Source organism: Leucoraja erinacea, chromosome 15 (genome assembly GCF_028641065.1).
Source record: "Leucoraja erinacea ecotype New England chromosome 15, Leri_hhj_1, whole genome shotgun sequence".
Classification (NCBI taxonomy): Eukaryota; Metazoa; Chordata; class Chondrichthyes; order Rajiformes; family Rajidae; genus Leucoraja; species Leucoraja erinaceus.
The window spans coordinates 23458094-23471117 of record NC_073391.1 but is presented as its reverse complement, the minus strand read 5'-3'; the positions used below and the strand labels follow the sequence as shown (position 1 = coordinate 23471117).

Sequence of the window (13024 nt, the reverse complement as noted above, 5' to 3'; positions counted from 1 at the left end):
CCATTCCCTGTACATTAATGTATGGATCCAAATGCCTCTTAAACGACACTATCGTATCTGCCTCCACCACCTCCCTTAGCCGTGCATTTCAGGCCCCCATGACTGTGTAAAAGATTTGGCCTGCACATCTCTATTAAACTTTCCCCCTCTCGCTTTTATAGCTATGCCCTATTGATTGACATTAATAAGGCCAACATTGCTACTTCCAACAACTGCGCTTAACATGACCAATAAAATGACATTTCACAAATCTCTTCTTTTGAACCAATATCAATAGTAAGTAGAATGACCTTCCATTGCACTGAACTCAAAGCCAAGTCCAGTATGAAAGCACTGATGATCAACACTCTCTCCAACTCTTGTCCCCAAGTTGAGAATCTGGAAAATGACTACCTTACATTTTGAAATGAATAACAAGCTCCCAGTAAAATAATTAATTTTCATTAATAGTAAAATATACTTGACAAGCTCTGCTAAATGAAGTAATTAACGTAAACAAATGATGCGCACAATATATATCTTTAAAATGAATTTCTAAAAACACACTAATTCATTCATCATTGGGAAGGGATCCCAAATGTTAGTGAATGCCTGTACCACGCTGTTGAGGACGTCAGGTTTCCAAGATGCAACCACACATGCATCTGGTTGACCATCTGCTAATAGTAAATTGATTTAAAGTTCAAGAAACACATCTAGTGATTGTTTAAACTCACAGGAAACAAAGAATCCTAAATCATACAAGACATCATGTCCCAGAGCAATCGGCTAGATTTTAAGCAGCACTGCTGAATTCCTGACACGTGCCATGCTCCTGGACAAAGACCTGATAGCATGGCTGCAAAATGAGATTATCTGTCAGAGGTTATGTTACACATTTTACTCATGGATACCCAGGCTATACAAGAACAATCACAATCATATGAAGTTATAAATAATTTGCATTCATTGGAATGGATGTAAATTAACTAATGATAGACAATTATTTAAAAAAATCAATAATGCTGCTTCAAAAACTCATCATGTGAACACAATATTTATTGATAGACGATTTAACTTTTACTTTCAACCTACCACAGTGCAATTGCTGCCAGCAGAAATACACTTCTTGTCCTCACACCACTGACAACCATTTGTATTTGCAGTACAGCTAGCACAGTCTGTATATTTGAAACATCCTTCATCTGTAGCCACTGCAATATAAACAAGGAACATTTATAATTTTAAGAAGGGACTATAAAACAAAAATACATTACACCAGATATTGATCAATGTAACTGGAATGCTTTTGACGACTTATATTTTCAGTTGCAATGGAAATTTTATACAAAATAAGGATCAGTAACGAATATTTCTGGAATCCCCAATGTCACCAGTAGGATTTTCAATGACTTTATCCAGTGTCACTTCCATTTATTTAATGATATTATTTCAGCATTGTGATCCTGATCCTAGTCTGAGAGAGATCATGAACATGAATAACAGATTTCATGTGACAGAAATTAGAACAGAAAATACAATTACACTGGTACCTCATTCAGGGCTCAGCATACAGTGCTGACAATGAGATCATTTATGCAATCAGTACAAAGATTTGTAATTACATTTTGGGAGATCAGTCACTAACAGCACAGGCTATGCCAGGAAGCTGGTTATCAGGAACTTGCTGCAAATCCAGCAATTAATTTTCCCATGATCAAAAAAAATAAACAGTTCGAAAAACTCAGCAGGTCAAACACCATCTGCGATGGGTAAAAGGATGGTCGGTGTTTCGGGCCAAGACCGCACATCAGGAAGGAAAATATCCAATATATAGCAGACAGAGGGAGGGCTGAGACAGGAGCTGGTACATGACAGGTAGAACGGGATATGATGGAGGGTATGGTGAGCAGATGGAACCAGATGGGATAGGTGATTTATCTTTTACTTCAACCGACCACAGTGCAGTTGCAATGTGATGTTTGCAGGGGGGGGTGTTGAGCGCCAACAGAAGGCAGGGGTATGAGCTAGGTTCCCTGCAGAGCAGTACGCAGCCAAAGGCGGCATGATTTTGATTTAAAGTACAAATGGGAAGTTATGTTCCTGTGAGAGTGCTGAGAGTGTAAGACAAGAGCTCAATATACAAGAAACACCTCAAGACACTATTTGCATGTGTAAGTTTAATTCCAGTACTGCTCAATGACAATTACTTTAAGATGTATATACAGGTACACAACCTTTTATCCGAAAGCCTTGGGACCAGACACTTCTCGGATTTCGGAATGGAAGATTTTTAGCGTAGATTAGGTAGGTAGCGCAGCGCGGCTTGAAAAGTCTGGAGCGGCTGCCTCCTCCCCGGAGACCGGGGAATCATTGTAAATCATTGCTTAAATGTTAGTCAGTTAGTTTGGAGGGATTTTATGTGGTGGGGGGGGGGGTGAAGGGGGAAACTTTAATTCTTAGTCCCCTACCTGGTCAGAGAGGTGGGGAGCGGGCAATGCCTTACCAGGTCGCCGTGCAGCAAGCTCCGGAGCGCTGTGGCCGCCGACTCCCAACTTCGCAGAGCTGGGGCTGCGGGTGTCCGGCCACGGGCGACGCCGGTTGGAGCTCCGACCCCGGCGAACTCAACCCCTGGCTGCGCGGCGCTCCAAATCCAGCGCGGTCTGCGGCCGGACGCCCGCAGCCCCAGCTCCGCGATGTTGTGAGTCAGCGGCCACAGCGCTGGGATACCAGCGGGGAGCGGGCAATGCCTTACCGGGTCGCCGTGCGGTAAGCTCTGGAGCGCTGTGGCCGCCGACTCCCAACATCGCGGAGCTGGGGCTGCGGGCGTCCGGCCGCGGGCCGCGATGGATTTGGAGCGCCGCACAGCCAGGGGTAGAGTTGCCGGGGTTGGAGCTACAACCGGCGCAGCCCACGGACGGACGCCTGCAGCCCCAGCTCCGCGACGTTGGGAGTCGGTGGCCACAGCGCTCTCGAGCTTACTGCACGGCGACCCGTTAAGGCATTGCCCGCTCCCCGCCTCTCGGAACTTTTCGGTTTCTGGAACTCCGGATAAAAGTTTGTGCACCTGTATTGTTTCTATATACTGGAAATACAATGCTCTGATTATCTTACAGATTAATAAATAACTAGCTCCATTTATATTTAAAAAAACAGAATGGACTGGTTCAATGCCTAGAATTTTAATTTCCAATGAGTTATTTCTCTTCTTTCACACAATTACACAAATTCATGCTCTTGCAGTGTCAGTGTCCCATGCCACTCCCCTGCAGCTTTTCTATTCAGAAGCCGGGGGGGGGGGGGGGGGGGGGGGGGGGGGGGGAGGGGGGATACACAACAGGGGGGTAAAAGATACACAACAGCCCTGTAACTCACACAGAAGATGCCAAATGCCAACATCTGAAATAAACCTTGCCAGCAACTGCCAGGAAAAATATTTTCCAACATTTACAGATGTGAACATTACAGACAACATCAGCATTTATTGTCCATTATTGGGTGATGAATTCCTGCTCACACTAACAACAGCATAAAATCGTCATAAATTGTTGATACTCCAGCACTGATCCTTTTGACATGTCAAGAGTCAAGAATCAAGTGTGTTTTATTGTAATATGTCCCGAACGGGACAATGAAATTCTTATTTGCTGCAGCACAATTGAATATGTGAATATGTAAACATAGCACATAACAGGGGAAGATAATAAAAGAAAAAGTTCAATAAATCACAAATATAGTGCAATAATAATATAGTCTTTTGCATTTCAGAGCTCAGATCTTATTCGTTGTTGTGTTTAATAGCCTGATGGCTGTAGGGAAGAAGCTGTTCCTAAACCTGGACGTTACAGTTTTCAGGCTCCTGTACCTTCTTCCTGATGGCAATGGTGAGATGAGTGTGTGACCAGGATGGTGTGGGTCCTTGATGATTCTGGCTGCCTTTTTGAGGCAGTGACTAGGATAGATACCTTCAATGGTGGGGAGGTCAAAGCCAGTGATGGACTGGGCAGTGTCACAACATTTTGTAGTCTTTTTCGCTCCTGGACGTTCAAGTTGCCAAACCAGACCACGATGCAACTGGTCAGAATGCTCTCTTCCGTGCACCTGTAGAAATTTAGGAGAATCCTCTTCGACATGCCGAATCGCCGTATTCTTCTCAAGAAGTAGAGTCGCTGCTGTGCCTTCTTTATAATTGCATCGGTGGGCTGGGTCCAGGAAAGATCTTCAGAAATATGCACACCCAGGAATTTGAAGTTCTTGACCATCTCCACCATCATCCCATTGATATGAACAGGATTGTGGGTCCTCATCCTTCCCCTACCAAAGTTTACAATCAGTTCCTTGGACTTACTGATGTTGAGAGCCAGGTTGTTGTGCTGGCACCATTTGGTCAGTCGGTCGATCTCACTTCTATACTCTGACTCATCCCCATCTGTGATTTGGCCAACCACAGCAGGGGGTTGAGCACACAGCCTTGAGGTGCTCCCGTACTAATTGTTACTGAGGATGAAGTGGTTCCTCCAATTCGAACAGACTGTGGTCTGTGGATGAGGAAGTCGAGGATCCAATTGCAGAGGGATGCGCAGAGGCCCAGTTCCGTGAGCTTGGTAACCAGCTTGGAAGGGATGATGGTATTAAACGCCGAGCTATAGTCTATAAGCAACAGCCTGATGTCAGTGTTTTTATTGTACAAGTGGCCCAATGCGGAGTGGAGTGCCTGTGAAATTGCATCCTCCGTTGACCTGTCGTGGCGGTATGCGAACTGTAGTGGGTCGAAGTTCTTGTCGAGGTAGGAGTTGTTGAGCACCATAATCAACTTCTCAAAGCACTTCACCACCACAGACGTCAGTGCCACTGGTTGATAGTCATTGAGGCACGTCACCTTACTCTTCTTGGGCACCGGTATTATTAATGCCCTCTTAAAGCAGGTGGGAACCTCAGACCTCAGGAGAGGTTGAAATTGTTCGTAAAAACCAGTTAGTCTGCACAGGTCTTGAGAACTCGACCGGGTATACCATTAGGTCCAGGCACTTTTCGAGGGTTCAGCCCACTGAAGGATCTTCTGACGTTGGCCTCTGTGACTGTGACTGTAATACCATCAGGGCGAATGGGGGCTTGGGAAGGCACATCAGCGTTCTCCCTATCGAACCGTGCGTAGAACGCTTTGAGCTCGTCAAGGAGTGATGTTTCTCTGTCGTTTGAGCTGCCTTCTGATTTCGCCTTGTAGGAAGTGATGGCATTCATGCCCTGCCACAGTTGGCGAACATCCTTCTCATCATCCAGCTTAGATCAGAAGTCCTTTTTGGCCTTTTTGATGGCCTTACCAAGGTCGTATCTGGACTACTTATAGACCTCTGCATCGCCCGACCTGAATGCCCAGGATCTGGCCTTCAGAAGAATGCGGTTCATCCAAGGCTTCTGGTTAGGAAACACTCGGAAGGTTTTTGTTGGAACGCAGTCCTCTACACATTTCCTTATGAAGTCCGTAACCACTGTGGCGTATTCATTCAGGTCTGTTGCTGAGTCCCTGAACATTGCCCAGTCTACAGACTCCAAGCAGTCCTGGAGTTGTTCCTCTGCCTCCCCTGACCAGCTCTGTGCAGTCCTCACCTCTGGGGGTGCTTTCTTCAGTTGCTGCCTGTATGCAGGAAGAAGCAGCACCTCGGATTTTCCGAAGTGAGGGCGAGGGATAGAACGATAGGCGTCTTTGATGGTCCTGTAGCAGTGGTCAAGGGTGTTTGATCTTCTAATGCTGCAGGAGATATGTTGGTGGAAGCTAGGGAGCGATTTCTTCAGGTTGGCTTCGTTGAAGTCCCCGGCTACGGTGGTAAACACCTCGGGGTAGGCTGTCTGGTGCTTGTTGACCATGGCGTGCAGCTCCTCCAGTGCCAGACAAACGTCTGCTTGGGGTGGGATGTAGACCGCGGTCAGGATGATGAGGCGAATTCCCTCAGTAGGTAGAAGGGACGGCACTTCACAGCTAGGTGTTCCAGGTGCTGAGAGGAGGAGTTAGACAGAACTACCATGTCTGAGCACCACGAAGAGTTGACCATGCGGCAGACACCCCCTCCTCTCCCTTTCCCAGATGCCTGCGTACGGTCCACATGGTGGATGGAGAAATCTTCAGGCTGGACTGCTGAGTCTGGGGAGCTGGGGTTGAGTCATGTCTCTGTGAAACAGAACACGGAGCATTCCCTCAGCTCCCTTTAGCAAAGCAGCCTTAAGACCTCCACTTTGTTTTCTAGTGACTGTACGAAGGCTAGTAGGATAGTAGGGAGAGGGGGCCGAAGTCCCATGCACTTCAGTCTTGCGTGTAGTCCTGCCCGACTACCGCGTTTCCGTATTCCATGAAGGCTTCCTCGGTGTTTACAGGTACAGTACTTGCGAGTCTCCACGAGGTCGGGGATTCCCCTGCAATCAGGAATTCCCTTACAGTCGGCACCTCCAGCTCCGTTGCTGTTGGGAGATCCTGCCCGCCAGCCTCTATTCGGGACTCCATGAAGGCCTTCCCGGTGTTTACAGGTACTGCACTTACTGTACCTGCGTGCCTCCGTGAGGTCGGGGATTCCCTCCAATCTGCAATTCCCTCACAGTCACTACCTCCAGGAGATCACAGTAGCACTAATGCATTTAAATGCGTTAGCAGCTCGCTACTTACATCGCTGATCTCTGCAGATTATTTTATACAGGGGAGCTCAGAAATACTATATTTGAAGATTATCTGTCGTGCAGCTGGCAAAACTTTGCCCCAGGTAGGCGCCATCTTACAGTCTCCCCATACACTAGTGACCTATCTAAGAATGTTCCAATTGTGTTTCCCTTTAGTCAATTGCCAATCCATGCATTCTCATTTTGTGCAATAATCTTCTCAGTAACATCATTTTGAAAGCTTCTAAGAAATCCATGTACACTACATCAAAGGGTTATTTGTTTGTCACGCTGTTTGTTACATCCTCAGAGATTATCTTCTCAAGTAGGATCCATTTTTGCACAAGGCTTGTAAAAAAAGTTTGTTTTTGATTTAGCACTGGTTATAACTAGTTCTTAAAATTATTGACTTTTAAGACCTACGGACATTATTAGCTTGGTTTGGTTTGAATTGACCCAAGGAAGCATCCAGCAGAAGACTCAGATTTAGCTTCTGATATGACTCTCAAATACTGACTATTGCTTATGACGTGTTAAGGACTCTGTAGGAACAAAATAAATTTCAAAAATGATATTTCCTGACACTCTCAGGCAGCTTGAACAATAAAAAGTTAATCAAAATTATGGGCATTTCATTTGATGGTGGCATTGGTGACCCAATATATATTTTGATTTCAACTTGTGTACCTTCAACTTGCTTGCATTCATATTTCAATAAATACCACATCGCAGAAGGAAGCAGCAATCAGCAACATTTATTTGTATAAGTGTGAAATAATAAATTAAATTCCGATTTGTATTTTCTCTAAAACGGTCTTTGTATTAACATGATTCAGAACATCCACCCTTTGTTTCTTGAAGAGATAGCAAATCAAATTTTAAACATTCATGCAGGTTTCCTCAAACCAATAGACCACTCTTATGCGGGATGCCATGTACAACTTGTGATGGACAACAACCAAACCACAAGCTATAGTTCTATTTAAACCATAAAATAATGCACAAAAGAACCCTTGTGACCTTGTCCATCTTTCTGACATATCTTTACATCCAAAATTGTTCTAAGGAAAAAAACAATCTGTTTTTCAGACAATGGAATTCTTGAATTTATGTTTGTTTATGTTGAGGCTTTATTTGTTTAAATACTTCTGTAATTTGATATTAATTGTATATAATGAATCAAAATCTAACAGGGATAACAACCTCCTCCATGATTTTGTATCACTGGTTCAGAACAATGATATTGAGATTGCAATCTATATTACTAAATCTCTGATCTTGACCGCTTTTGGCCGACTGTGCTGAGATTTCCGAGAGAACGCCGCCACCTACGGCCGTCATTTTTGGCCACCTCGCTCAGAGCCCCCCCCTCCCTCAGCCGTGTGAGTGTGGAGGACTTTTTCCGTCGATGAAAAATGGGAGAGATATTAATGTTTTTACAAAATTCCCCATTCTCTCTGCTGCCCCCGCTGGCGGCAGGGGGAGGGACTATAAAACCAGGAAGTGTCGTGCCTCATTCAGTCTCTGCCAGACCAGGAAGTGAGAAGGTCACGGCTCTCTGAGCTGCGAATAATACTGAACGCACGTCTACTCCACAGTGAGTCGCCTGTAAAGTGGCTGCAGCCCTTTTTTTATCAAGTTTGTGTTCACAAAATAAATTTTGGTTGTCGGGTGTCTGCAGCCCAATTGTTTGCCTCTCCTTTTTGACAAGTTTGTGTTCTCAACATGAATTTTGGTTGTTGCGTGTCTGCAGCCCAATTGTTTGCCTTGCCTTTTTATTAACAAGTTTGTGTTCACAAGATGAATTTTGGTTGTCGGGTGTCTGCAGCCCAATTGTTTGCTTCACCTTTTTGACAAGTTTGTGTTCGCAAAATGAATTTTGGTTGTTGGGTAGCTGCAGCCCAATTGTTTGCCTTGGCTTGGCTTTTAAAATCGTTGCAACAGTTGGATGCCTGCCCAAGCATCCATACAGCGCACAATGTCTATACTAGCCCTCTGGAAACCAGCCCGCAACACCCATACTAGAGCAACAGACTGCCCCCCCTGTACTGGCGAGCAGTATTGGAATTGGTGGAGAGGTGGAATATTGCGTGGGTGACCAGCCCTCCGTGTGATGCTGGGACCACTTAGTCTAGTTATTTATAAACACAACTTAAGTTTCCAAAAAATAATGTTCACAGCAAGAACTTGCAGAATACTCAAAATGTTTGCATCACCAGAGAAAAGAAAACCATTCGTACCCATAATTGGTTTAGGTCAATTGGCCTCTTACTTCAACTTGCTATTTTTTCTCAATGCAAGCCGTACATCTACAATAACATACAAATTAAGACTACTATTATTCAGATTGGTTGAGTGTTTCTACCTATGTTTGTGTCATATTTACTCTATTATGAATTCTGGCAAGATGGTCAAAAAATTATAACAAATAACAAGCAACTTTCATCAACACATCGGTGTCACACAAAAATCTGACGTACCCAAATAAACAATAAGAAATCATATGAACCTGCAAATGGTTAAGAACTATTTTTGTCGATTATCTCCTCAGGTTCCCTAAATGCTACTAAGTAAATAACAGATGGGACGAGTGTAGATGGGACATCTTGTCGGCATGGGCAAGGTGGGTCAAATGGCTTGTTTCCATACTCTATGACAAGTTGGGGCAAAGGGACTGTGTACTATAGCTCCAAAACTCTAAATGTATCACCTAGCCAGACAGATCAAAAAAATATGCCAAGGTGGTTGCATTATTAAGCACTAGTTGTGACACTATTACATTTTGCTCCAGCGTTGCGATATTTGGAGGATAATGAAAAAAACTAAAACAAACATTGGACAAAGAGAGAATGGAAATCATAAATCATTTCAGTCAGACTAGTAGGTAGACAAAAATGCTGGAGAAACTCAGCGGGTGAGGCAACATCTATGGAGCGAAAGAATAAGTGACGTTTCGGGTCGAGACACCTCTCCAGACTAGTAATCAATTTTCAGAACAAAATTTTGTTCTTCGAGTAAAATTATAAATAGTTTTCATGCAATCATAATTGTACTTGGGTTTAGGGAATACTTCATTCGAGGCCTAAAGGACTCTGACAGCATTTGTAGATTTACACACAAGAATATCACCCTCCACAAAAAAAAGTTACATTTTATCATAGTTTGGCCATGACTGTGCTACCACCAAAGATTATATATATAAAATCTTCACTTAGTCTCCCACATATGCTTTCTTGTATTAACACACATTCTTCGGCACGCTCAATTAATGCAAAACAGCTAGAGAAATCGCAACAAAAAAAACACAATATGCAAATTATGTACAGGCAGTCCTTTAGTGATGTTAGGGTTCTGTTCCTGCGATTTTCTGCTGGGTAGGACACATCTGTTTTCCACAGTAATCCATGTCACATCACTCTACTGATCCATACTATAACTCTCACATTTCGTTGAATAATTACTCTCACACTACCCTTAATTAAACTAATGGAACATATACGGTGTTCAGTCATTCATGAATACCTTGAAACATTTTACTATTATTATTCCCAGTTTAAAAAATACAGTGGCTTAAAATGGCTTAAAAATACTATAAAAATGTATGGGAGTTGGATTTCCTTGTCAGGTTATTCTGAACATGGGGAGCTCCTGTATAAATGGTCAACAGATGTTCCTCAAATTTCTTTGACCATAAATATTAGAAAAATGAAAATTTAGCTATTGCGATGCATTATCAGTACTTACAGGGTTTGTGCGAGCATTTCACTTCTAGGAAACTTCCATTACTGTGTCCCTGTTCCCATGGAGCACAGTGATGCTTTTGCCACAAACATCTGATACCCGGGCCAGTATTTATGCAAAGATCTTCACTGAAAGCCTCACAGTTTGGAGGCTTATATACAAGGACATCATTCAAAAGCATACTGGAGAAGCCTCCAAACACATACATCGATCTGGAAGGAAAAATAAGTTACTATCTTTCCCAAAGTAATAAATGTTAATAATTTAACCTCACCCAAAGTCATGAAGCAATATGGCAATCTCCCTCAGAGTAATAGGGTTTAAATATCTTTTATTCCACCGGTTATACTTTTATATCCAACAATGAATAATAAATTTAAATGCTGCTTGCTTCAACACTGACTTGACTGCCAAGTGGTTTGAAGTAGATGCCCCAACACCCTTTCATCCAGAAAACAAATAAAACAGCAAACCGTACAGGTGTAGAAACATCATTTGTAAAAACACTTTTTAATAAAGTGAAAGTTTGAAGATTTCTCTTCCCAAATTAATGGCCTAGTGATGTTTCCTCTCACTTGATTTGCGAACAATTTCAATCAGGTTTTTCAAAAGTTTGCGATGATCGCCAGAGGAAATTGTATATCAAAAGAGCGATGTACTTACCCGTTGCTGACAACTGCCGAATGCCCAAACCTATTGAGATCGCGATGCAAATTGGGTTTTGGAAGAACATTCCATTCATCGCAAGCTAGATAAAAAGAGCACAGATAATATTTATAGCTACTGGAAAACATAAAAGTGAATGGCAAATTACTTTGCAAATAGAAAAATAATTTGGCAACATTTACTTCTGTTTGCTTACTAAAAACAAATATGAAATAGAAAGTACTGAAGCTCTTAAAACATTGCAAGTAGAAGAGCGGATGAAACAAAAAAAATCACTGGTTAAGAGAAGACTTATCAATGCATGAATTATCATGTCGTAACAGAGGAAAATAAATCTCAATATCTTCATAAATGAAAATGATCATTTCTTTAGATGTGGGCTTATGGAAGCCTCGCATTTATTTCAGAGCGGATGAAACAAAAAAAAAAGATCCCGGCAGTCACTGGTTAAGAGAAGAGGTGTACTGACTTATCAATGCATGAATGCCCACCATTCATGTCGTAACAGAGGAAAATAAATCTCAATATCTTCATAAATGAAAATGATAATTTCTTTAGGTGTGGGCTTATGGAAGCCTCGCATTTATTTCATAGTAGGTTTCATAATAAATCTGCTTCCAAAAAATTATTAGCTTCTAATGTATTTTGCATAAGACAAGTCATTGTTCGAACCAGGCAGTCTTTTCTTTATAAGCAAATGCAACTTGGTAGACTTTACCATATATATAACCAATTCAGAGCTACACCCAAGAATTGATAAATTGAACTATGGCATAAATAAATAATTTTAAAATTGGAAATCCAGCTGTTATATATATTTTAGTTCGTAGTTCTCGACAGATCTCGACTTTGAACAGTATAACAGATATTTGGTTTTAATCTTTTAAAATAATTTACAATAAAAGAGTATTGTTCAAAATCATTCAGATCGTTAACATTTATCTTTTCATAGTTTACAGCTAATAATGGACCAATTTCATTTGTCAACCTCAAAATGGATATGTAAATGTATTTCCATATTGTTGGGCATGTCCCACATGCGATTTTTTAGCGACTGTCAAGTTGCCGGTAGTCGCCTGAAATACCGGCAACTGGAGCGGCGACAAACACACACACACACACACACACACACGCTTCCTTCACCAGCTCATTATGTAGGCGGGGGACAGGGCAAGCGGGGAGGAGTGCTGTCTAAAAATTTCACACGGTGCAAAGCCAAGGTGAAACAGGCACACACCGCGATGAACAGGAAGGTTGGCACTGTAAAAAGACGGCTAAAGCACAGTGTACGGTAAGTCCTTTAAAAGAGGAGGGGAGAGGGGGGAGGATGAGGAAGAAGCAGTGGAGACAACTTTTAAGAAGCCAGAGATACACGGCTGTGAAGTTCAGCGGACATTTAGCATTGCCGGTCGGTTATCCTTGGTTCTGAAAACTACTGCTTACCTTTTTTTTCCCAATAAGCCAGTGAAATTCACCGGTCAGCACTGGCTACAGCCTACGAGAACCTCCGAGAACCTTCCACCTCCTGGCAACCCACTAGGACCTCCTGTTGACCCACCTACGGCTCGAGAATTCTCGCTACTCTCCATAGCGGTTTCATTCTAGTCGCCGCTAATTTCTCAACATGTTGAAAAATTCATGGCAACCATAATGCGGGAACTCCTCATGACCATGAAGGCGACTCCCCGGCAACCACCCGAGAACATGTGGCGACCATGTGGCGACTGCATAGTCTCCTGCCGTCCCCAAAAAAGTCGCCTGAGTTTAGTTTAGAGATACAGTGCGGAAACACCGGTCCACCGAGTCCACACCGACCAACGATCCTCACACATTAACACTACCCAATACACACTAAAGCCAATTTACATCAAACCAATTAACGTACAAACCTGTACGTCTTTGTAGTGTGGGAGGAAATCTCAGAGAAAACCCACGCGGCCATGGGGAGAATGTACAAACTCCGTACAGACAGCATCCGTAGCCGGGATCGAAC

The 13024-nt window shown here is 43.0% G+C and overlaps 1 protein-coding gene across 2 annotated transcripts in view; it reads right to left on the bottom strand.

Moving 5' to 3' along the window:
- The window catches only part of atrnl1b (attractin-like 1b), a 704553-nt gene that overhangs the window by 529859 nt on the left and 161670 nt on the right, over positions 1-13024 (bottom strand). For both annotated transcript variants that reach the window (XM_055646916.1, XM_055646915.1), the window contains exons 11-13: positions 11029-11113; positions 10369-10577; positions 1075-1193 (exon numbers count right to left, since the gene is read on the bottom strand). In XM_055646916.1, coding sequence (XP_055502891.1) covers positions 1075-1193; positions 10369-10577; positions 11029-11113 — 413 coding nt within the window. The remainder of the gene's footprint in view (positions 1-1074; positions 1194-10368; positions 10578-11028; positions 11114-13024) is intronic.